Source organism: Ictalurus punctatus, chromosome 1 (assembly GCF_001660625.3).
Source record: "Ictalurus punctatus breed USDA103 chromosome 1, Coco_2.0, whole genome shotgun sequence".
In the NCBI taxonomy this organism is placed as follows: Eukaryota; Metazoa; Chordata; class Actinopteri; order Siluriformes; family Ictaluridae; genus Ictalurus; species Ictalurus punctatus.
Window position 1 is genome coordinate 37164068 of NC_030416.2, and position 27500 is coordinate 37191567.

The 27500-nt window shown below is 41.6% G+C and overlaps 1 protein-coding gene across 2 annotated transcripts in view; it reads left to right on the top strand.

Annotated features, from left to right (window-relative positions):
• The window catches only part of LOC108269116 (dipeptidyl aminopeptidase-like protein 6), a 182689-nt gene that overhangs the window by 42365 nt on the left and 112824 nt on the right, over positions 1-27500 (top strand). The window contains exon 1 of one of the 2 annotated variants that reach the window (XM_053684408.1): positions 11866-12110. The exons of the other annotated variant lie outside the window; for it this stretch is intronic. Within the exon in view, the coding sequence (XP_053540383.1) occupies positions 12018-12110 (93 nt within the window). The 5' untranslated portion in view covers positions 11866-12017. Of the gene's footprint in view, positions 1-11865; positions 12111-27500 lie in introns of those variants that run through there. 2 annotated transcript variants of the gene reach the window in all.

Consider the following 27500-nt stretch of genomic DNA (forward strand, 5'->3'; position numbering starts at 1 on the left):
TGAATAGATGATAATGTAAACGTAGGAGCCCTGTGCCCCTGTAGGATAGCAGTACAGAAGATGGGTGGATGGATGAACATCTGCTGTGAGTGTTTCAGTGCAGTTATTACGGACCGGTGCAGCTTTACAGAAATCCAGATGTAGATGTAGATCCTGATGAGACCCTGAGAAGAAGAAGACTTGTGCTCCTCCGGGTGATGGGTAGTGGGATTATAAATCATTACAGCACACAGGTGTAGAAGAGTAACGGGTTCCTTTACAATAATCTCACTGTATGTTTTAGATTATGCCTTAAAACACTGTAGAGTCCACAATAACTACATTTTACCTTCAAATAATCATGAATCATTTGCATGAGTGCGTGAATCTATTTAACACCTCGTGCTTCAACCGTCTTTTTCATACGAGTCGTCCATTGCAGGTTGTGATTTTCATTTCATTTCATTCACTCAACACCGTTACCTGAACACACTCACCCCTTAAGTATCTGGAACATTCCACAAGTCCCAGGTTTAATTATATTGTTATTATATACTGGCAATGTCACGTTGAACTACAACCCTGAAAATAAATTAATAATTTAAAAAATAATAAAAAACTCAACCCTTTTCCTCATTAAGAGCAAAATGTAGCACAAAGCTAGGTTAACGCACTGTTTGAATGGTGAAGTGCATGTTTTTTATTGAAAGATTATAAAAAAACATACAGTTTTAAACCTTTATAAAGTCTTAAAAGGCACAGCAATCATGGACTCGCTCTAAAGTGAGGACTGAGTATTGACCAGAGTTCTGAAATATTTTAGATTGGATGTTAAAATACCGTAAAACCAATAATTTAGGAGAATGAGTAGATAACCACCTCCGTCATCTCGTACTCGCCGTCAAGACGTGAAAGTGCAACGTGTCATTTACGTTTCCATTTATTCGTTTAGCAGAAGCTTTTATCCAACGAGGAATCATAAACGTCACAGTCAACTGTGTTCATCCCACTTGCTCTACGCTGCTCTTGCTCTTCCTTGTTTTGACCACTAGAGGTGCTCCTGTTCATGTCCAGATCATATCTAAAGACACACATGGGTCTAACGGGGCGGCGAAGCGAGGACGTACGAGGAGGGTTTGAGAGCTCAGGATTGTTGCTAATATTTATCTCTTTCTTGTTGGCATTGATGCTGATTTTGTCATTTGTGAGAAAAAACAACACCGTACTTAACGTTTAGGAATTATTCTCATGCTCAGACATCAATCACGACGTTGAACAGAGTAGATTTTTCACCACTGGCTTTCCAGCGAGGTGTTCAGTCAGGAAGCTGTCTCTCCCTCAGGTGCTGCTTAATTGTGAAGCGGATGATGCCGAGCATCGATTGATGGGCCAGCGTGATGCATGATTTATGAGCGCTGTCCTGTCAATAGAGCGCAGAACCTCGCTGCTGAATTTAATCACGCAGTACAATGCTGAGGAAATCATTTTATAACAGTTTAAAATAAGACTCCAAAACTTTACCCTTCCACTGTCCTCAGCTGCGTGACCTCTTTTGGTTTTTGTCCCATAAATCAGAAGATGACGGCCGCAGCCATGTGCCTATTGTTCTGGGTTCTCACTCTTGTCTTTGCACCAGCGGGGGACATCCTCAGGGCTCGGAGCTTGTTATATATAAGCCACATCACAGAGCAAAGAGCACACGATGGACCTGCTGCTAAAGTTTTTAGTGTGATGGGACCTGGAATCTGATGATTTTAACAAGCACTGCTGCTTCAGAGAGCAGCACAGACACACAGCCTGGGGTACGGACTAAAATTACACCAAACGACTGAGAGAGAGAGAGAGAGAGAGAGAGAGAGAGAGAGAGAGAGAGAGAGAGAGAGAGAGAATGAGAGGGGAGAGAGAAGGGGAGAGAGAGAGAGAGAGAGAGAGAGAGAGAGAGAGAGGGAGAGAGAGAGAGAGGGAGAGAGAGAAGGGGAGAGGGAGAGAGAGGGAGAGAGAGAGAGAGAAGGGGAGAGAGAAGGAGAGAGAGGGAGAGGGAGAGAGAGAGAGAGAGAGAGAGAGAGAGGGGAGAGAGAAGGGGAGAGAGAGAGAGAGAGAGAGAAGGGGAGAGAGAAGGGGAGAGAGAAGGAGAGAGAGGGAGAGGGAGAGAGAGAGAGAGAGAGAGAGAGAGAGGGGAGAGAGAAGGGGAGAGAGAGAGAGAGAGAGAGAGGGGAGAGAGAAGGGGAGAGAGAAGGAGAGAGAGGGAGAGGGAGAGAGAGAGAGAGAGAGAGAGAGAGAGAGAGGGGAGAGAGAAGGAGAGAGAGAGAGTTGGAATTAGATAATGTCAGATCTTCAGACACCAAGGCTGATAAGGAAGAGGAGATTCATGTAGCAGAACTTCAGGCAAACTGCATGGTCCACACACACACACACACACACACACACACACACACACACACACACACACACACACACACACACACACACACACACACACACACACACCCCTCAGTCCTCATGTGTAGGGTGTGGTGAACAGTGGTGGATGTCTAGCGTGCTATAATTGGGTTCTCTGGCTGAGACAGAATAATCCTGTCAGAATCAGCCTGTATTTTCTGCTCTAATTGGACTCACCTTTTTATGTCCAGGGTTCTGTCTCTTTCTCTCGCTCTCTTTCATTCATTTCTCTCTCTCTCTCTCCCTTGCTCTGTATTTTCTGCCATCTCTTTCTCCCTCTCTCCAACACACTTTCCTCTGCTCAAATGACTTTACCCTTTTTCTCTCTCAGGCGTCAGGTCAACTCTGTCTACAGCGTATTTATCTGCCTCCGACAGAGCTGCACAAACCGTTCCCCAATAACTGTCCCTGAGCGGCATGGACTAAACCTGACATGGACTAATTCATTGTGGACATGGACTCATCCAGACATGGACTAATCTAGACATGGACTAACTTACACATGGACAAATCTGGATATGGACTAACTTAGACATGAACTGATCTAGACATGGACTATCTTAGACATTGACTAATCTAGACAAGGACTAATCTGGACATGGACTCATTTAGACATGGACTAATCTATACAGGGACTATTTTAGACATGGACTAATCTGGACATGGACTATCTTAGATATTGACTAATCTAGACATGGACTAATCTGGACATGGACTAATCTAGACATGGACTAATCTGGACATTGTCTAATCTAGACATGGACTAATCTGGACATTGACTAATCTAGACATGGACTAAAATGGACATGAACTAATCTGGATCCACAACTGAACATGTTTTAGATAGTAAATAGTAAAAGAATATATCTCTTTTGTTAAGCTCTAATGAAGAGGACTGTGATGGAATGTGACGTCTCTACTTTTCTGATAAGGAATTTCATTGATGAAGTCTACCCCTCTTACAGAAGAGGTATTTTAATTGCTTTAACTATTTTCTCGGCCCTTCCATTTAGCTCTTTATTTCATTCTTGCTTTAGAAGAGGTCACTGAACGACATGTTAGAAGTCACCTCTGGTGCAGTCTGTGACTTTAGTGCGCTCCATCAGAGACAATGATCTCCACTTTCAACACTTTCAAGGTAATGAGTTTTAGTAGAGAATAAGGGAGGTGAGGTCAGAGAAAGTCAGAGGAAGCTGGAAGGAGAGAGGAAAGTGTGAGGCGGTGCTCTGACCAGAGTTCGTGCAGCTATTCATTCTGCCTGCTCACCCTTCTGAGTTCTTTAAAAGGCTTCAGTTAAATAGGTACAGCTTACGTTCGGAATAATATTACTTTCTGAACAAAATAGTCCAGGTTCTATGTCCATTCTTCCTTTTTCTTCAATAAACATTCCTGTTCTATCTGTGCATGCTATAGGAACATGCAGCTGAATGATTTAAGGTTTATATCTTCCTTTTTACATGACCGGTACATGACCTGAAGAGGAAGGAGATTAATCTCACACAAACTGCAGGCTTTACACTGTTACACAATCACGTGAAAAAATAAGTACACTTATTTCCCTCTGCTATTGAGGTGTGTGATGTCATCATTCCATGATCTAAAGAGTTCTGTAAAGCCTTCAGAAAAAAGGTTGTGGATGCCTATGTGTTATGAATCTCTGGAGGGAAATTGGGACTCCAATTCCCAGCAGCCTCTGCACCCCTGCCTCATGGTCACATGACCACCAGCACCTGACACTCTTACTGTTAACAAGTTCCTGTGTGTGTTTAAGTCATGATTTGTACAACACTCGGTGTCGGGCTTTGTTTGTTCATTTTGTCCCGTTACGCGCTCTCGCCTTGTTTATTCTGGTTACTGTGTTGTTTTGTTCTTTATTTAATGTTATCTCTGCACATGCATCCGTCTCGCAATCAGGACACTATGAGTCGGTTAAAGGATTTAAAAAGATCTCCAAATTATTTGAAATATATCATTCCACTGTGAGGAACATCATCTACAAATGGTGCAGATTTCAAACGACTGCCGATTAGTCCAGGACTGACCGTCCCGGCAAATTCAGCCCAAGATCAGACCGTCTGATTCAAAAAGAAGTCTCTAAGAACCCCAGAGTTTCATCACAGGATCTGCAGTAAGTCGTGCAGCTGTTGGTGTGAAAGTGCACGCTTCTCCAATTAGAAAGAGGTTGCACAGATCTGACCTGCATGGGAGGCGTGTCAGGAAAAATCCTCTGCAGGACTACAGTTTTCTGATGAGCATACAGACAAAGACCAGACCCTCGGGAATAATGTGCTCTGGACAGACGAATCAAAGATAGAGCTGTTTGGTCACAGTAACAGCAGACATGTTTGGCGCAGACCAAAGACGGCTTTTCAGGAGAAGCACCTCATACCAACTGTGAAGAGCACGGGGGTGGAAATGTCATGGTTTGTGGTTGCTTCACTGCCTCAGGGACCGGACAGCTTGCATTCATTCATTCAACTATGAATAGTGCATCATATCAAAGAGTGCTTGAAGATAACGTGAGTCCGTCTGTCTGAAAGTTGAAGCTGAACCGAAAGCGGACCTTTTAACAGGATAATGATCCTAAACACACGAGCAAATCCACCAAGGAACGGCTCAAAAAGAAGAAATGGAGGGTTATGGAGTCAAAGCCTGGATTTGAATCCCACTGAAATGTTGTTGGGGATCTGAAACAGGAAGAACATGCAAGAAAAGCCTCAAGCATCTTGCAACTGAAGGAATATTGTATGGAAGAGTGATCAGAGATTCCAGCAAGCCTGGTGGACAGTTATACAAAACACCTACAAGAAGATACTTCTGCTAAATGGGGTAATACTAGCTTCTGAGGACAAGGGTGTACTTACTTTTTCCACAGAAGAATATCACATCTATTGATATTTCTGTTCAATAAATGATTGAAATAGCTAATTTTCCTTGTGGTTTTGTTCAAGTGCACAACAGCTCATTCACAGGGAATGATCTACATAAACCGATTAAAAATGAGTTTTCTGTAACGAAATATTAATTTAACTTAATGGAAGGAGTCTCCAGTGTCAGCGCTGTATAGCACTTGTATAGCTGCTACAGTGTAAGTAACAACAGGAACAAACTTCACTGACATTCCACAACATTAAATACTACCATAAACAGATTTATACAAAGTATGAGTGTTCTTTATATATAATAAAAAAAGTTGTAAATGTGGGCAAATTGCTGTGGTGTAAGAAGAATAAAATGCTTGGGGACATGCTGTTATAGGAAAATAATGAACTTTAGGGTGGTAACAGTAACTCTGTAGAACAGCGCACACACACTGTTAGGTAATGAGGTCTAGGTGAAACAACGTCCTAATCAGGTCTTCTGTAGAAAGCTCTAATAGATTCCTTTGATCTTCAGGTCAATATAAATAAAAGACCGAACGTATTCAGGGTCTCGAGCCTTGAATATCACAGTAAATTGCTTCTGCTTGGCATGAATATACCAGTGTTGAATATACGGTGTTGAATATACCAGTGTTGAATATACGGTGTTGAATATACCAGTGTTGAATATACCAGTGTTGAATATACGGTGTTGAATATACGGTGTTGAATATACGGTGTTGAATATACCGGTGTTGAATATACCGGTGTTGAATATATGGTGTTGAATATACGGTGTTGAATATACAGTGTTGAATATACCGGTGTTGAATATACGGTGTTGAATATACCAGTGTTGAATATACGGTGTTGAATATACGGTGTTGAATATTCCGGTGTTGAATATACGGTGTTGAATATACGGTGTTGAATATACGGTGTTGAATATTCTGGTGTTGAATATACGGTGTTGAATATACCAGTGTTGAATATACGGTGTTGAATATACGGTGTTGAATATACGGTGTTGAATATACCAGTGTTGAATATACGGTGTTGAATATACGGTGTTGAATATACCAGTGTTGAATATACGGTGTTGAATATTCCGGTGTTGAATATACGGTGTTGAATATACGGTGTTGAATATACGGTGTTGAATATTCTGGTGTTGAATATACGGTGTTGAATATACCAGTGTTGAATATACGGTGTTGAATATACGGTGTTGAATATACGGTGTTGAATATACCAGTGTTGAATATACGGTGTTGAATATACGGTGTTGAATATACCAGTGTTGAATATTCCGGTGTTGAATATACAGTGTTGAATATACGGTGTTGAATATACGGTGTTGAATATATGGTGTTGAATATACGGTGTTGAATATACAGTGTTGAATATACGGTGTTGAATATACGGTGTTGAATATACCAGTGTTGAATATACGGTGTTGAATATACCGGTGTTGAATATACCAGTGTTGAATATACGGTGTTGAATATACGGTGTTGAATATACCAGTGTTGAATATACGGTGTTGAATATACCAGTGTTGAATATACGGTGTTGAATATACGGTGTTGAATATACAGTGTTGAATATACGGTGTTGAATATACGGTGTTGAATATACCAGTGTTGAATATACGGTGTTGAATATACCGGTGTTGAATATACCAGTGTTGAATATACGGTGTTGAATATACAGTGTTGAATATACCAGTGTTGAATATACCGGTGTTGAATATACGGTGTTGAATATACGGTGTTGAATATACCAGTGTTGAATATACGGTGTTGAATATACCAGTGTTGAATATACGGTGTTGAATATTCTGGTGTTGAATATACGGTGTTGAATATACGGTGTTGAATATACGGTGTTGAATATACCAGTGTTGAATATACCAGTGTTGAATATACGGTGTTGAATATACGGTGTTGAATATTCCGGTGTTGAATATACGGTGTTGAATATAACAGTGTTTCCAGAATACTCCGCTGTGTCCCTGCTGCAGAGCAGACAATCTGTCACTGTGTTTAGCCAGGAGAAGCAACTCCAGACATGGATTCGGACCATTCAGCACCAGAAACATGGAGTAATACATCTCTAAATACATAGCCACTATTCTCACTCTGTCCACAAGACACTACATCACATCCAGAACAAGTTTTCAATCATAAAATGTTCTGATTGTGGTTTCCTAGAGCTGTTTACTTGCATGGCGACTACAGAAGCAGCCGAACTGACGAGTGAAAAACTATACGAGACAAAATGAATATGTTCTGTGCTCAATCTAGTGTAATTTTTTTTTTCTTTGCCTAACGCTAATCTGCTGCTGTATATGAATGAGGGGTACGACAATGCAATAAACCATGACCATGAAAGGTCCCAAATTGTTTTAATATTGCTGCAGTTTTACACAATGTTTCCCGCAATAGCTACATCCTTCACACTTGCACATATCCACCCACATCCAAAACACAGATTTAAATAATGAGTATTTAGCTCAGTTATCTGCTGATAAGAAGGTCATGCTGCCCAGCTGCCAGTGTGGACCCTTGCTGTGCATTCTTAAGGACGGTGGTTATGTTGTTGTCCCATTTCAGTGAGTTGGTGTTGGTGATGATGCCCCCCTCACCCCCAAGAATCTGGAAGACTCGTACTTGGACACAGATGAGCTGTTGATTATCAGGGGTTGGCAGGCAGAGGGATGCTTGCAGAATCACAACAGAATTACAACTGTCTTGGCAGCAATAAAAGCTCAAGGTTGTTATGGTCACTTCTGTAGGTAGTGTCATCGTTGATGAAGATCTGAAAACTTGATTTTGATGGAGCTCTGTGCAGTGGTGCAGTCATTGGTGTAAAGTGAGTACAGGGGTGGTGAGAGAATACTGTGGTAGTCCTGTGCTGATGGTCATGGAGTCTGAGAGGTGTGGGCCTAACTTGCCTCCATCCTGTCAGAACACTGGTGATCCACTGACAGGTGTTGGAGGGTACGTTTAGCTAGGTGCTCCTTCCACCCAGAGGGCATGGCCAATTTTGATCTCTGTGACATCGTCTCCTGAGGATAAGGCAAAAGCTTTTCCACCATCAAGAGGCCTCCTGTTTCCCCTTTGTAACAAAATTCTTTGAGTTCTCTCAAAGGAGGTGATGTGTTGTTTACATGGTCAAAACAGCTGGAAGGAAGGTCCACCAAGAACAACAAGCTACGGATACATCAGAGTAAACAAAAACCCACTAAATGGACCGAATGAAACCAAATGACAATGCGGTATGGCATGTCAGTGCCTTTATCCATCCGAGTCATGATAAGTGGAAAGAAATGTACATTTATAGTCATGGGAGTGACATAAAGAGCCCCAGGGAACAGGACTCTGTAGGAAAGGAAGAATAATTCACCATGCAAGCTTTGACATGTGGGATGTGACTGTGTAAGTGATGGTTCCAGCTCGATTGGGATTTAATAAGGCACATATTCCCAGCCTGCAGCAGCCGGGTCTCTCTGGTCACAGTGTCAGCATTATAAGAAAGAACCGGACTCTGAGGCAAGGGGGGGTTGGGGGGAGTGAGAGTGTAAAACTCCTCTCACCACGTTGCCCTAGTCATGGTTTAGAACCATCTTTACAGTGCATTACTTATAGAAATCAAATCTGAGACACAAATATAACCATGAAAATAATCATTTGGAGGAATTCATATATTCCCAATAAGATTATCCTTTCATTATTCTGTGATTGAGTTTAAGAGCAGATTATATATATGGGTCTCTGCTATGGAATGAGATTGCGGATTTAGAGCTTACATAAGAAATTCTACCACAGAAAACCATGCCATTATTGTAGAAGAAATTCTTCATGCAAGTCTACCCATGCTCAGTTTATTCATGATCCTCCGAGCACTCTGATGTAGTGCCGTGTATGTGCACGTCTAACTATAGCACGCAGAAGGCCAGAATGCTGGTGTGGTTAAAAAGCTCATTCAGACACACTTTTAGAAAATATAGCTCATGGTCCTGTTACGTCATCGTGACTTTTTCATTCAAGTCCTTTCATTCTTTACATTCTTGCTAACGCAGCACGTCTTGGGCATCCACTCGACTCCAGAACTCTCCATCGGTCTTCATGTTATCCAGTCATTCATTACTTAGCTTTTATAGCTATTATACACCTTTATTTATCATTTCTATTTTATTTCTTTATCTGTAACCAGGACGTATGCTGCTGAATTAGTGTCCATCATCAAGGCTCCTACACCCGCCATCATCATGTTCACTACTTCCTGTTTCACTTTATGCATTGGGAACATGTGAAGATATATTTTACAGATTTTTGCTTCGACAATAAAGCTTTTAATCACACTCCTATGTGTGTGTGTGGTGTGTGTGTGTGTGTGTGTGTGTGTGTGTGTGTATGTGCGAGTGAGTGAGTGAGTGAATGACCCTTGTGCTCATCCCCACTGGCTCCTGAATGATCATTCTGTGTAGCTCTCATTAGCTGATGAGTGCTGGAGTGCTGCTAGCGTGGGTGGCTAATGCTACTCCTGCATAGCAGAGAGAGGATGCGTGGGAAATCCTGTTTGCTGTGTGTATGACCTCACCATTCTCCAAACACACATGGGACAATGTGGATGAGCTTAGAGTTGGTCTTTATTAAATAAATTATATATATATATATATATATATATATATATATATATATATATATATATATATATATATATATATATATATATATATATAAAGTATGATAAGATAGCATACAATAAAAGCCCAAAAAATAGAAGAAAAAAAAGAAAATAATTAAGTTCAGGTTTTAAGTGTGTGCCAACACAATAAAACAGAAAGAACAGTAACATGTACATAATTAAAACAGTTTACCAAACTACACACACAGTTAGAGATATATACAAACAATGACCATATAAAATTCATTCAATCCATATAAAATTCAGACGATGACCATTCATAAAACATTCAGCAACATTCATTCGTTTGAGCTGCCTTTGCTTTGTTAGCTTAACAAAATATAATTCTGTGATTTTAATGATCAGTCTTATTATTAAGGTTTAGTTTATTATAAAACCAAAATGAGACACAAAAGCAGATCACCATTTATATATATAATAATAATAATAATAATAATAATAATAATAATTATTATTATTATTATTATTATTATTATTATTATTATTTTACATATGTTAGGCTTGAAAATGGTGTGAAGCCAATTTAAAGCATTTCATATCTTTGTTGTCACCGCTACAGTACATAGATACATGGAGTTTATATCACCTGCATAAATATGAACTCTGCCTCCATGCATGTTAATAATATACCCTGATATCAGCATATACAGGGGAAGTAAAAGCAGGCGCAGTGCAGAGCCCCAGGCTGTACCAGTCTAACACTATCGTACTGTAAACACTTCCTGCTTTGGTGTTTGTCACGGAGATGCCGGAATTGACTAGAGACTACAATACCCATCAGCCACTGCATCAAGTCACATGTCTGGTTTCACCTGATTCACGGTTTTCTTTAATTAGCACTACTATTTAAGTCTCGGTTTGTTTCTGAATCCTTGTGTTTTGTCACGAGTCTGTAGATCTTGTGTCGTGTTTTTGATTAAACTTTAACTTTGAGACTGAACTTGCATCCACCTCAACCTGCTTTATCTGACAGGTTTATATAACAATAATATAATATATGTATGTCTGTATGTATATATATATATACACACACACACACTATGGGTATTTATCATCCATGGGACCAGGGTTGCCAGGGTGGAAGTTTTTACTTAACCTTGGACTAGTTTTTGTGGGTTTTCTCCACAAAAGTATAAACAGTCCACTATTAGTTTCGGCATGAGGCTGGCGATCATTCATACTTCGAGTTCCTTGTGATATCCCATCAGAATGACCGGTAAATATCGCGTGGGTTGCTGCTGCATGAATGGTGGATTATGGAGAGTACGACAGCCGTACCAGGTGATTATAAATTCAGATGCCGTGAAGCAGAAATGTGTGCACACTGCACTGACCTTGTAGATGTAGTGGAGCTGAAGTTCTGCTTCTACTGAGACCCGAACACGTCTTCCTGTCATGACAAGAGAGTTTGTGACAGGCTGACTGCCTCCAATACAGAGATCTATGACTTCCTGGAAGAGGTGTATATTCATGTGCCGCATTTTTATTTGGAAGGAATTTGGTATTTTAATACATGATCTCGTGTTAAATCAGCAGTGCAGTGCGTCGCTTTCATGCCGTGGTTAACACGAGAGAGTGGAAGGCCGGGGTTGTTTGGGACTGGAGCCCTCAGTCTCCCAGTGACAGGACAAATGCTTTACTGAAGCTGAGAGTGCATTTGCTTTGCCTCTTACAGCCTTCACTCCTTCATGGAGATATCGAGTTGCAGAAGAGCTTGAGGCTTATCCTGGCACCAGGCTCCGGTTATGAGGAGATCTTTATCTCTAAGCTTATTAAGCAGAGCTCTAAACTCATTAAAGTGATAAGCAGGTTTATCACTCAACCCTCTACAGTAATTCAGAATCTGGAGGAGGAAGATGACACCGGCCTCGATATCAGCCCTCCAGTTCCTCGTCCTGTCTCGCTCGTCCATTAGTGTGTAACGCGAGACGCTGAAGAAGTGATGCTGTACTGAGTGCTGGGGTAATAGTTTTAAGTGCGTGAGCTCGGCGAGGCCAGTCTCAGCACTAGAGCATCAGCCTCAGCATGTTTTTCGAGCACTCCTCTTCGGTGACTATCACAACATGCCAACGGCGACGGCGCCGGTCTACGGCAGAAACCGTCAAAAGGCTGTTCAGGGTAAGTTCCTTTGAAATCGCCGTGCCTTCTTTCCTGTAGACAAATCAGAGCACCGTGAATTAGCATGATCAGTCAAATTCTTTCCAACTAGCATGATGTCACGTGATGTTTTCTATAGGTTAATCAGTCCACCCCTGAGGATGTTATTGATTTCGAACTCTAATGTACGATCTTACCGTATTCGCTGCCGTAGCTACGGTTACACTGGGGTTCAGTAAATGAACCCGATGGAGCTCAGAGTGAAGCTGGGTGGAGATGCTCGACGTTGGGTGATGTTTGGATCCCGTGACGGAGATAGTAGATGGATTGTGTCCATTACGATCAGGACGCAGGTCCATTGTTCATGCTCGTGTAGTGCGTTTTTTTTTTTTAGTGCTGAGAAAGTGATTCAACGTCAGTGATTTTTTTTTTTAACAGTGGTGTTTAAAGCTGGCTTGTTTAAGCAGTGCTCCGTTTATCGATGCGCTTAGTGTGGGTTTATGTTCATCAATGATTTGGGTTTTTTTTCCAACCTGTTTATCTAGCTCAAGTTAACCGACTGCTCTCGGTTTAAAACCTTTAGACCCACACACCAATAACACTTCCCAATGGATTTCAGATTCTGTGGTTTTACAGTACATTCTCTGAATCGTGTTCTACGTCCAAATGTACGCTCATAGACTGTCCCTAAGTGGCCAGCAGGCCCAGTCGGTAATCCCTCCCTGCACTGGAAAGTGCTATTCTAAACAGTAAAGACTCGCAGTACTGAGGGGTTTTTTCCCTGTGGATGTTCAGTATGAGCGGAGATGTGAATAAGAGTCCGTGGCCAAGCGACAGGGCGGTCTTTCTGATTAAAGCAGCAGTGCTTAGCTACGATCCTACAGAACAGCTCATTCGCACGGACGCTCCACACAAACAGATTAAAAACCACGTGCAGTCGTTAATGTGGTGCGCTTTTATGTAAGGACAAATGTGTCCAGTGTCCAGCTCCAGTGTCAGAGCTTTGTTTACATTTTACGCTTTCTCGGTAACACGATAAACTGCGTTTTTTGTCTTGGAGAGAGAGAAAGAATCGACTGGTGAGGGGACGGCTGTTTATAGCTGCTGTTGCGTACGTGATGAGAACTTTGCACAGCATTAAATGTAACTATAAATGGATAAGCGTGACGTGATTAAAAGAAAAAAAGTTAATCTTTGTTAAATTGCTGGGGTATAAGAGGGAAAAAAATGCTTTGTGATATGCGGTTATAGGAAAAGAATCCTCTTGGAGATGGTAGCAGTATCACACCACCCTCTCATGGATGATTTATACCAGTATCATCCCAACCTGGGAAAATATCATGATATAAATTTTGGTTAAGGTCAGCTGTGACATTTCAAATCAGGAGGGAAGAAAAAGCGCTGCAGGATCGTTCGATATGCCCTGAAGCAGACATGCTGAAAAAGACAGAATGGACCGTCCTGTAGCCTGGACATGCCACGGAAACACCGCCTGCATACAGATTATATCCGTCACTCCGTCAGCTTACTGGAGCTTTAAGTTCTCGCCCTTGCTCCATCCTCCTTCACATGTTCTCCTTGTCCATATACAGCTACTAATTTGTGAAGCTCCGCCCATAATTTTCTTCTACATTACTGCACACTGTGTCAGGACTCCAAGCGCATCTGTTTATTTTATTTACCTTTGCTCAAATGGTGATGAATTTGTTCAAAGTGAATTAGAGGGTTAACAGTCCCGCTCGAGGACCTGCTGATCGCAACCTGATCATTAGCGCTAAGCTTTAAGCGGTGAGTCACAGTCCTCTAGATTCTCCCTCAGTGCTGTTCTCGTTCCTGTTCCTCTGCCTCCTGCTGTATGAACGAGGAGGTCGATGTGTAGGGTACGGCGCTGAATCCACCCCTCGCCTCTTCCACGTCCTGCTGTTGAGCCTGTCTTTGTGTCACACTCTTCAGTTATTCTTCGGCTCGACCCGCTGACACGTCATTATTGTCTCTTCATGACCTGCTACAGAGAACTGACTTTCTCAAGAACAAGAACACAATAACAGTCTTACAGCGAGGTCCAAAATGTCCGCTATCCGTTGATATTTCTTTTCTTTTTCTTTTTTTTCTTTTTTTAAAAAAAAGGAGATTTTTTTCAAATGATATTTCTCAAACATGTTTTTGTTTATTTATTCAAAATCATTTTTGAGAATTTTCTTTTACATGTTTTTAAAAATGTTCTGTGATTCTTCTTTCATTTATTTACTATTTGCTTATCCATATTGTCCTTGCTGGAGATCTGTACCTGACAGCAAGCGTCCATTAAACCCAACACCTCCGCTAACAACTGTTATTTCATCAGAAGAAAATATAGAACGTTTCCCTAAGTATTTTTACTTCATTATTTTATTATATTTCTTAAACCATGTTCCATTACTTTTCCGTTCTTGTTATTGGTCTCAGACATTAAAGCCACGTTTGCACTGCGCTGTACGACTCGGCTCGGCTCGCTTTACTTTCCTGAGCTTGCTTTTCCACTGCAGTTTAACGTGGACGCCGTCTTCCTCTCACCTTCACGCAGGAATAATGTTGTATTGTCGAAGCCCTGTACAAGTACACTGTCAGTACTCCAGACCCCTCTCCTGTTCGCTGAACACCGACCCGTTAAAGATGTAAAATAACGGTGTTCTAGAACCTGCGTAGTGTTCGATATGACTGAACTGGATTCAGGAGCGACTTCCATACACGCCCGTTTGGAAATCACTAACGAGCGAGATGTAAAAGTCTAAGGCGGAAACCTGTGTAGTAATTTTATGTCATGAGATAAATGATACATAATTGTTAATTAATAGAATATTAGCGTACGCAAAGTTTGTATTAAATCACACCTTTATTCAGGCGCAATACAGAGCCACTGTGTACACCCGAGCGCTATGCTGATATGACGTTAATATCGCAGTACATGCATTTCCTCAAATTCGGACATTAACGTGGATGCAGCCCTCAGTTGTATTCTGACCACAGTCATGTTTCTAATCGTATGCCAGCGGCTTCCGTTCGGTGTTTGTACGCTTATTGTTCAGAATGATTTGGTCCATGGTGAAGCTTAATCTGTGACTTGTGTAAGGTTTTGTGTTCTAGACGTCAGACTCCTGTCAGCACGCGTCGCAGCTCCCATCATGGCGAGTGTGTTTGGTTCTCAGTTCTCCGAGTGATTTTGTGCGTCACTCGCGTATTGTTCTGCGGTAATCCCTGTGCCAGTTTATGTTCTTGGCCATTACACGTTCTTGCTTCTTGTTTGCTTTCATGTTTGTTGTTCCTAATATTCCTAGTATCCTAGTTACATGTAAATATCTGTTAATTACTAAAAGTCTGGTATTTCCTTGTTTTATCACAGAAATAAGCAAGGTCGTGAGAATATTTATCTCCAGATCTTCATTATGAGACACGTATGCATGGCTGTAGAGAGGATGGATAATGAGCGCGTGATGTCCTGGCTGTTGTCGACTTCGTGCTGAAGGGGTTTTGGTGAAGATCTGACGCAGTAGACATGTTCTGACCTCTGTCCTCAGGACTGCTGGATTGTCCTGTCCTCCTCTCCTATAATTTACACCCGTCTTTTTCTAAAGTCCTTTTGTGTGTGTACCCTGACTCTGACCTCGCGGTGTGTCCTGCTGACTCCTCGTGCCACCCCCTGAAGCTCCCTTCCTCAGATCATTAGTCTTCCTTCACTAGCTCGGTCTGGCTCACTGCTCTGCTCAGGTTTTCACTCGTGGGAGGGCTGTTGTTATTTTTCCAGCAGCAGCTCATTTCCACACCTTGGTTCTACCTTCACAGTGGTTCTGACCCCATAATGGAAGTGAAAAGTAGAACTGAAGTCCTATCATGGCAGGAGACTTTGCCCTGAACTGGGTTAAACCGTGCAGGAGTGTGACACGGCTCGGAGACGTCTCAGTAGGAAATAACCTCCAGATGGGAGAGGGTTTAGTTCATTGGGAAAGAGCCCAGTTACCGATGTTACTCAAACAGCATGGCTTATATTTACATTTTATATCATTTTATAAAAGCATCTTTCCAATACATATTCATTGTTTAATTTATTTATTTATTTAAGCAGAAATCTGACATGCTTTCATTTCCTTTTCTTTTCTTTTATCGGGAAAGACCCACGGTGACCTAAACACAATAAAGTGGATTAATAGCATCACATATCGTTATAGAGTACTGAGTAAGGAATGAAACAGTGTTTGGTGCTGTTACAGGAAAATAATCAACTACACGGCAATGTGATAATTGAATTCTTTTGCACTGTTTAGTTGTTCCACAAGGTGGCAGCAGTGAGCAAAGGCTGTTGATTCTCAAGGTACTTGAAGAAAAAAAAGAAGAGATGGAAATGAGTGCGGGTTAGAACATCCCCGCATTTGTATAATTCTAGCTTTAAAGTGTATAAGGATTTGTATACGGGCGCTAATCGTGGCGACAGATTGCCCAAGCATTGTTCTTCGTGTTGCTGTGATTCTTCTTCTTTGTCATCCTTCATGCCAGAACACCTGCTTTACTGCTCTGTACTGACTCTCGTAGGCCAGAAGGGGTAGTGCAAGTTGTCGTAATGCGCATGCGTCGAGCACCTGTGTACACGTCCCATGGAATATACTGTGAAAGGCTACGCGTACGACCGCGCGCACACGCTAGCATTTGCGTAAAAAAACGAAGTACACCAGAGGCTTTACAAAGATTATTTTTTATCATGTCAAACTTTTATCCATTTATAGTTACATTTAATGTCGTGTAAAGTTCTCATCGCTTCTTGTAGCAGTTTTGAACAGTCGTTCCTTCACGCTTTTTTCTCACTCTTGTGCAGTCAGTCTCGGAGTCTGATCTCCGTCTGGGGACATGTCCTGTCTCTTCACGTCACCGCCTCTGCTATTTATCTCTGATCGCGCTTGTCTCCCTCCCTCGTGTGTTCAGCAAATGGCCATGTCTGATGGCATTTATCTCCATGCTAGGTGACGTTAGAGGTGAAGGAGTGTGTTCTGGAGCGCAGTTGCTCATCGTCCGGTCGTGCATTTCCTCATCACTGTGCACTCGCCCAGCTCGGCCATGTAGCTCGGCCATGTCTTTATCTTGCTATGCCATGACTATCGGATCCTGTACGATTAATTCCCAGTATTTTACATTTCATGCCAAAGTAAATCAAATTAAAACCAGACCCTAGCAGTACTTGGTAACGTTGTCTACCTTTTCAAGCAGTCCATCGTTCTTGTCTGATGATCCCGCATATGGAATGGTCCGCTTTTATTTTGACAGTTTTATAGCAAACCAGGCTATATAAAAATGATAAACCAGTATTTATTGGCTATTAATGCAATATGTAGGTAATGGAGTATGAATCTTAGACCGGCACTGTGCCAGCCTGGAGCATTATAAATACAAAATGGCATTGCATGGACTACAAGATATGAATGATGCCCTACTGAATTATTCAGTGTTAATCATTATTGTGTCTATTCCTAGTGTTGGGAAGGGCTGGCGTTGATAATCGGGGCAGTGTATCTGACCAGTGATTAATTGGTGTATATCAGAGTATAATTTGGCAGTTTGTCAGGTCTGACTGTCTTTTCGCAAACTTACACCAAGTAAAGCCTCTAAACCACATGTTTGATGAAGAGAGAGTGTGTAATCAGAACAGGATCCTTCTGGGAGGAAGAGGTATGAAGCCAGATGGAGGCAGAATTTTGTGTGTGTGTGAGTGTGTGTGTGTGTGTGTGAGTGTGTGTGTGCATGAAGATTGCAATGTATTGCGAGATGTCGAGTTCATTAGAGACATGAGTTTGAATCTCCTGGGATAAAGTGTGTCATTGTCGCAGGTTGTTGCGTATTGTTTGCTAGTGTTTATACCACACAGCTGCTGAATGCTGGATTGCGATTGGTCCGAAGGTGTCGATTTATTTTCTCTAACAGCAGCTCTGACGGTAGTGCGTTAGGTGTTGTTAGCAGGTTTTGAGGTTCTTCACTCCGCTGGAGTGTTGAGTCACTGTTAAACACGGGTGGGAGTGAAGTCTGATGATGAGAACTGGAACTGTGTGGTTCACTTCATTTCCATTTATATGGGTTCATCCAGGAGACATGCTTTAACCAAAGAGACTCACAAATAAAACAGAATTAATACAGGTGTGCGTAACACAGGCACGCGTGACGGACCGACAGCAAACGCGACGTGTATTTAAAAAAATAATAATAATTTTCAACCCCAAACATTTCCATTTATTTCTCAGTGGAGTTGTGCTGGTTTCTATATCCCATTAAAGGTGGGAAAAGATCTGACAGTATCCGTCTCGGGTTCATCTCTTTACATCACAACAACCTGCGGTTTTTAACAGGGGTGTGTAGACTTTTTACTGGATCTCCTCTGTAGTGTCTGCATTTTATATGTTTGCAAAGTCTTGCTACAGGTTGTGAGTCTTTACAAAAAGAAAAAAGACAGATCTAGAACAGAGGGAACCCTTTAGTTCACCCACTAGTGGGCACTCTCACACTCTTTCACTAAGGCAAGCAGCTATTACATCAGTACGTTTAGAACGGGTCTGGGTCTGTCTAAATTCTGATTTGGACTTGGGTTTAGTCTGGGCATCAGATTATCTCAATACTGGACTGAGTTCTGGACTGGTCCTAGGATTTGGTTTGGACTGGGCATTGGAGTGTCTAAAGCCTGGAATGGATTTGGGATTTGGGACTGGTCATGATATTTGACTTAAACTGGGGCACAGATTGTCTAAATTCTGGTCCGGATTTGTTACTAGTACTAAGATTCGGTTTAGATTGGGTCTTAGCGTAAGTCTATATCTAGTCTGGGTTTGGGACTAGTCCTGCGATTGTGAAAATCCTGGTCCTGGTTTGGGACCGGTCCTGTGTTTCTGTGTTTCAGTAAATATAGAGAGAGTTTCTTATGTCTGTTTTGTGTGCACGTGTTTTTATCTGTCTGAGGTATGGGGATGTGTTGGGAATTGACCTGACCCCGTGTCTCCGATGTCTCCGCTACAGGACATGAGCAGATGTTTTCAGCTTGAGTAATTACAGCAGGCCTGTATGAGTCAGGAAGAGCCTCAACATCATGACCTCTTACAAGACCCACATGTAGGTCGTGACCCCAAATCATCCTGCGTTTAGTCCATCTGATCCCTGCCTTGATTTGACTCAGAAATCCGGTGCTTATTCACGCTGTACGGTCTATTTTTTTTCTTCAGACAAAGCGTCTCGTCTTTGTATTTTATTTCTGTCACTGTGCGTATGAGTGAGGCGGTCTCTCAGCATGTTCTGCTCATTATCACTTAAGCTGTCAGATCTAATGAAAATCCAGAAAGGCAGGGTCTCCAGGTTTTTATATTGTTCGATGGCCTTTTTTTCTTCTTTCATTTTTTTTTTTTTTAGACTCCATGTCCTATATCTTCTCTCCTTGATATTTGTGAAAATCCTTTTCTAAAGACTTCCTGTCTGCTCTTCTCTATTTTACGAGAAGGGAACGTTGATACCTGATGGACTCATTCAGCTGTAAAAGGAAGGAGCTGTAGCTGAGAAGGTGGAGAAGGTAATTGGGAGGACCCTGCTGTATACAAGCTTTTATCACCTGTACAGGACTGAAATACACCATGTTCCTCTCTCATCCTCATCCTCATCCTCCTGATTACTCTCCCATTGACTCCGCTAACGCGGCCACCTGCTGTTTCTTCCCTGTCACACAAACGCTACAGAAAGATGGTGAACGCAAATGTGCTTCCTCTGAGACTCTGAGATAATAGTGAGGACTTAATGTGGAGTGGCGCTGGAGTGAAGTAGAGGCGGGTCACACTCGCGCGTGATTCTTATCCTGAAAGGAAGCACATTTTCCTTGCATTGCACATTTTTCAGCCCGAGTGAGGAGCAGTATTAAAGGGACAGTTCACCCAAAAACGAATTATTCTGTCATCATTTACTCACCGTCATGTCGTTCCAAACCTTCTCACCAAACACTTCTTTCTTCTGTGGAACATAAAAGAAGATATTTTGAATAATGTTCGTACCCAAACCGTTTTGGTGTCCATTGACTTCCACTGTATGGACAAAAAATCTAAATAAAAACATTGAGACATTTCTCAAAATATCTTCTTCTACGTTCCACAGAGGAACAGTTTTGAACAGACAGTTTTGGAACAATATGAGGGCGAGTAAATGATGACGGACTTTTCATTTCTGCTTTAAAATCCCAGTGCCACTGTCTGACGGTCTGATGAAACCAGAATATGGCACGCTGAAATGAGTGTCAATAAAACTATAGCCTGCCGTCTGAGGACAAATGGGATAAATATATCTAAATATAAATTGATGAATGAATTCATATTATCGTCTCTTCAATGTCCACAAAAATGGCTTTGGACGAGATGCACCGTGATTGCAGAAACTGTTTATCTCGAGGACTGATGTTATTTCTTTACGGATAGAATCATGAATGAACGTAATTAAAAGTAAGCAGTAAGAGTCGCAGATGAGTGTTCATCATCTCGCCGTTTCTACAACCCAGAGAGCTGCGCTATTCCTCTCTTGGATTCGTGGACATGGATGTCATTCTCAAAAAAAGTGGAGACTTTCTGAAAAGCAAAATGAATGAATTGCGTTTTCATATTATTTTGGAAATTGTGAAGGTAACGACAATCATTTTTAATGAATCAGCAAAAGGAATATCTTCGCTGTGGTGCTGCGGTGTTAAGATGTGACTTTTTAAAATAGCTAACACCAATGACATGAGATGTACTGGACGAAGGCATTTTTAAAACGGATTTATATTCGTTTATTCTGCTAAATTTGCATGTTTGATGGCTTGCTGGACAAACTATTTTTCCAGCACTTAAAATAAATATTCCATAATAAATATTCAAAGATATTTTTTTTTAAATTATTATTGCTTAGGAAATTCTAATAATTATACAATGTCTGTTATGTGGAGCTTCTTCAATTTCTTTTGAACTATGTCATGACCAATAAGTTAAGTGACTTCTTTTTTTTAGAATGAGAATGACAATGGTGCACATATCAAAAACAACAACAACAACAAATAATCAGTTAATATTTAAAAAATAAAAATAAAAAAAAATAAAAAAAAACGATTCAAGAATCCTGATTGAATTGGATTTGTCCTGGATTCCCCCGGGTGTCTCCTGCTACAGGTGTATCAGGTATGTCCACTGGACAGAGACCCCAGGGCAGACCCATGAACCACTGGAGAAATCATATCTTACAGCTGGCTTGGGAACATCTGGAGAGGAGCTGGAATCTCTAGAAAGGTATACAGAAGTCTGGAAGGACCTTCTGAGCAGAAAAAAAAAACCTGTGAGAAATTGGAATGAAAAAAAAAAAAAGAATGTAAAAAAGGCAATGTTTTTACAATGGTTCCCTTCAAAGCTAAGCTTTTAGAAAACTAGTACATTCATGGAGGGTGGTGAGATGTGCTCTGCTGCCAATTAACCACAATGAGGAACTGCCCTGAAATCAACATCAATGATCCCACGTTGTTCGTTGAATCATTGAGTTAACCTCTGGTGTGTGTATCGTGAACAAGACCACCAAGTGTTGAAATAAAAGAGCATAAAATGGTTAAAGGCAGCTCTCTCATCCCCAATCGATACACTGCAGTTTAAACTATAAACACAAAAGAACGGCGTGTTGCGTGTGAAACAGAGCATACAGCAGCGTGCTACGGCAATTATCTCTCCAGCTGAGCGTGGAAATTAACAACAACTCTGAATGGTTTAATCAAGAGAAAGAGAAGCGCGAGTGTTCATGTTGAGTGTAAAATACGCACCTGAGCTTCTCGGTAATTAAAGAAGTTCTAATTACTGTATTCTCAATTTGTACAAAGCAGCTAAACTCTAATTTTATGCGCTATTATTATCAGATTATTGTGTTCATTCTCTCAGCATGTCTCTGGAAGAGCTCGGTGCACACGGAATAAGAACATATTACACATGTCGACTTGAACATGTTGTGCGGGGGGGAATACTTTCGGATACAGAGAGCATAATGTACGGTTATTTCACCCTCTTCACTGTAATACCGGAGACTGTCTGTTAACCAGCTCTTCCATACGAGTCACACTACTCGCTAAATGTCAAGCACTTGATTCTGTCCCTGTTTCATTCTGCGAGTAAAGTCGGCGTCGTGCTGATTTCGGGGAGTAATATATTATTCTGCGTGAATATCTGAATCAGAAATCAGGATGCTCTGCTGCAGGAGATCATTTATTTTGCTGCTAGTGCTGATCTTTGTCTCGGTGAAGCTGTAGAAGGCAGCCGGCTTAATGCGAAACATTTGAACTGGAACAAAAAAAAATGTACCTTGACTCCATTTCGAGCCATCGTGTCTAATTATTTCTGCACATTGTGCATGAAACATGTTTCTGTACTATTACTCATTCATTTAATCTACCTCAAGATGGAACCAAACTAGCGGTAGTTAATTTCCTGATGAGGTGGGGTCTGTTTGAAGAACGATCGAACAATTCTAAATTGTAGCATATTCATTCCAGGTCTGTTCCTGAGCCCTGACCCAAATATAGACTCAATACCAACCCAAATCTCAAGTCTACAGTCAGTCCCAGACCCAGATCCTGGAACAGTCAGTTCTTCTGCTACATTTGTTCTCTAATATGCAACAAGACAGTAGATCAGGCTGACTGGAGCCTCATATGAGGTGAAGTATAGGAGATTCAGCCACCGATATCTGTCCTGAGCAGAGCTGTTCATGTGCCAGTAAGAGACGAGGAGACAGCCCAGTTCTTCTTGCAGGACTCTACCCACCTGCTGGCTTTTATAATGATAACGAGTCTTTATTTATCACGTATACATTACAACACAGTGAAATTGTTTTCTTCGCATACCCCAGCATGTTAGGAGGTTGGGGTCTGAGTGCAGGGTCAGCCATGATACAGCGCCCCCTGGAGAATCGAGGGTTAAGGAGCCGACAGTGACAGTTTGGTGGCGCTAGGGCTTGAACCCCTGACCTTCCGATCAGTAACCCAGAGCCTTAACCACCAAGCCGCACTCCCTTACGTTTTAGGGAATGTGGGATATCCCTGGCTTGTTAAAAGAAACAAGTAAGCGATGAGAAGCACAGACTACTCAGCGGCTGCAACGCCTGTGTTGTCATTGAGATGGCTTTTGGGATAATGAAGAGCGAGTGGCAATTAACGTCTTGCAGGCACTTTGTGCCAATAGTGGTATCTTCATGTGCCATCCTCTAAAATCTATACCTGTGATCCAGGGACGAACAGCCACCTGTGGTTCAAGCTCAGAAAATAAAAAAGGAGTCCAAGGCACAATGAAAGGAAATGCTCTGAGAGAAGAATTGTGCGCTGAGGTGTTAGCTGGAGCACAATTATTTTCAATATTTATCCGTAGTGTGCTTAATAAGCGCTTACTCAGACCAATTTAGATACCATTATTGTCTTTTTTAAAATATTAATTGCTCAGTTTGTGTATTGTTACTGAAAGAATTCATGTTTTATTTTTTTTTTAAACATTAACACTTTGGATAAATATCGGAACACAGAGCTGTCTTCCTAGCTTGAACACTGCCCCCTGACTAAAGCAAATGATTTCTGTTTGGACAGTGTGGTCTTGTGAGTGGCGATAGAGGGATGCAGTAAATAGACGGACTGAAAAGAGATGAGATTGGTTTACGCAGGTTGATGTTTGCATTTTAGTCTCTGGCTGAGTTTAGGTCTGAATTTGGAGTCTGTCGATGGACTGTACTTGTAGGTTTGGAACTGGGCCTGAGTTGAATTTATTTATTTAATTGTTTAATTTAGTGTCTGTATTTAGGAATAGACCTGCGCTAGGCTTGAGTTTGGGGCTCAGACTGGGTCTTGGTTTGGGAATGAGGGGGATTGAGCTTGGAATTGAGTCTAAATTTGGGTCTGGGTTTCAGATGGGTCTTTGGGTTTGGTTTAGATGTTTGTCTTCATTGGGGACCTGAGCTAGGTGTTGATTTGGATTTTGGTGCAAGAATACATCAGGGTGGACTGTAGTTTTAGTTTTGCGCTCAGGTCTAAGTCTGATATTGTTCAAATTCTGGATTTAGATTAGATTTTTTTGTCTTTAATTGGGGCTAGATTCTGGTTTGGCTCTGGTCTTGGATGCATTTGGATGGACTGTAGTTTTGAGTATGGGTTCAGGATAGGATCTGAGATTGTCTAAATTCTGGTCTGAGTTCGCACTGATCCTGGGATTTGTTTAGATTGGGCTTCAGATTCTGGTCTGGATTTGGGATTGGTCCTGGAATGTGGATTAGATCTTTCTCTTTATTTAGGACAAGATCTACAGGTTTTGACTTTGATCTGGGCTCGCAAATGCTTCTTTATAAACTCTAGTCTAGATTCTGTGCTCAGGATTGGGTCTGGGGTTGGGGATATCCTGGTCTGTGTTTGGGCCTAGTCCTGGAATTTGGTTTAGATTTTTGTCTCCACTAGATGTTGTGTTAGATACCGGTCTAGTTTTGGGTCTGCACTCAGGAATAGGTCTGCATTTGACAGCAGATTTACGCAGTTTTGTGTGTATAATTGATTTATTGGCCGGCCCTGGTGTACGGTTTGGATCTGAGACTGCAGCTGTTGAAGTGTAATTGCAGTAGAGGGAAGCTGTGTGAGTCTGTTGATGAGACAGAGCCACAGATAAACCTGTTCCTGCTGTCAGCTGTGTGTGTGGCACAAGGCTTTCTTTAGGCATAAAGGACTCACACAGCATGGTTGCTCCATTCGTTCATGGCTAGTGTGGGATTTAGGAAATGCGTGTACACTTTCACATCTATTAGCGTGTTTGCCGAGTCTAATTCTTTTGGATCATTTCGCTGTTTGGTTTGGTTTTATTTCACACTGCGCATAATTAAACGAAACAAAAAAGCAAAAAAAAAAAATGTTCTCTGAGAGGCGCAAAACACTCTCGTTCACTGGGTAGAAATAGAGTGACAGAATGAGCTAAACAAACCTTTACCCAGAGCACACAGAAATCGCCGGAAGCCCCCGAGCGCTGAGCTGCAACTAAAAATGATACGAAAATCACACACACAAGTAGTTTAAAACATTTTCTGTATCACATCCAACTTTTTTTTTTTCTCGTAATGTTTATCAGTCTGAACCTCCAGAAGACTGGGCAAACCACGGGGACGATAGATAGCTTTAGAGAAGATCGTTTCATCTTCATGCAACCTTCACAATACTGTACTGCGTGTCCGTCTGCAGTTATTCGACCGGTTATAGTGTACTTCACGAGGAACAAAACTGAGGTCATGGGCCACAGTAAGATCACCCATAAACAGAGTCACATATAAAACCAGCACCTGCTGTAGTAATACTGTTATTGGTAAACACGAGGGGATTCGTTTTGGGCGTACTGTATCTGAAAAGAAAAGTTCAGACCTAGGATATGATATGACTCAGTCCATATAATAGGTGCAGTCTCTGGGTCTGAGTGACTCATGCTGTTATTTATATAAAAAATGACCGAAGGGCTACAGCTAATCCACAGACTCTATAGACTCAGGAAGCGCACGGTAAAAATATCCAAACCCCCGTATTCCTCACAAGCTGATGGCTGGTAAATAAATTGAGGTGAGAGCAGTGACAGCAGTGTGGGTTTCCTGTTACTGCACTGTCACACCGAGAGATTCCGAGCCCAACTCGTAGCAGCTGACAGGTGAGATACCAAACTGCTTCTAGCATAACCTAATGTGCAGCATTTTTCTTCTGAGCATAGCGGTATAACGGTCCCACTCGGGGGACGGGTAATAAATAAGCGCTGTTGAATTCTGGATTGCGATTGGTCAGAAGGTGTTGATTGATTTCCAGTAACAGCAGATCTCACAGCAGATCTTACAGCTTCAAATCACAGGTTTAGGAATAAGAGGAATAAAACACCTGGCGATGTGCTGTTACAGGAAAACGATTGTCAGCTCTGCTTCGTTACACCACCCTGTCACTGATTATTCTCTGCAGTATATGGTCCAGACAAGAATGAGATCAGAATCAATTCCTGTTGGGGGGGGGGGGGGGGGGGGGTTTAGGACTTATTTCTATTCCCTCTGGTGTTTTTCTGTCTCTTTGGCGTGGTTGATTGTTTTCTCTCGTACTTCTCATCTCAGAAGAGCACACAGCTTTGGTAAACACCCGGCTTTAGCTAACGCTCCGTTTCTCACATCACAATACAGAACATTTGGATCCTTCAGCCTGATTTCAGCTGATGGTTTCTTTCATAGGATACACACAATACACACAGCACAGGCTTTATCCTGCCATCAAACTCCACTCCGCCTTTTTACAGGCACAAACATGGTTTAAAACGCCGTCATTTCACTCATCTACTCATTAAAAAAAAAAAAAAACGATTCATGCTGTAGCTTATGTTTGAGCTGAAAGGAGTCAACTATTCGCCCCAAAACACCTACAACTACACCAACACTCAACATACCGTATACCCCATTGTGCTGGTGACAGTGTACATGATGTGTGAAGGGAATGTTCACCAAAGCAGCAACGTGAGAAAATAACTGATAAAGTGGAGATGAAAATGAATATCGACGTTATGCACTTCATTGGGAACACCTGTAAACCTGCACATTCATACGGTTATCCAGTCAGCCAATCACGTCGCAGCAAGCCATGCAGATACGGGTCAAGAGCTAATGTTCGGTTAACGTTCCCATCAGACATCAGAACGATCTGAGCGATCTCTGTGGCTTGCTTGCTGGTGGGTTGAGAATTTCAGAACCGACAAGACAATCTCTAGGGTTCACACAGAGTGGTGCGAAAAACAAAAACACCCCATCGCGTGAGGGGCGGTCTACAATCTGACAGGAAGTCTACAGTAACTCAAATACGCACTCTGTACAACCGTGGTGAGCAGAAAAGCATCTCAACACATCAAAAAGTGAGGCAGGTGTGGTATTGCCGTCGTAGCCCATCCTCCTCAACGGTCCATGTGTTTGTGTTTAGGCCACGCCCACTTCCAGTACAGATAATATTATCATTGTGTTCAAATGTCGCTTAATATTTATGTATCAATACAAAAGGCAATAGAAATGTTGTCAAGGTTCGGTTTTCTTTACAGACACACACTGATACGGAAGCTGCACGCTTTGTTGGTGTTTTATTTATTTTATTTACAGTCATTTTTAAATATATATATATATATATATATATATATATATATATATATATATATATATATATATATATACAATACAGTGTGTCACTCAGGTGTAATTACATGTGGTGTTCATTTTAGTTTTCTGGAAGTCTGTTTGAGATGAGACTCGTCATGACGTTTCAGAACGATCGTATTTCCGTGCAGTTTCATCATGTTTACGTTCTTCTGACGTCATTCACGCAGCTCTCCTCTGCACATGACC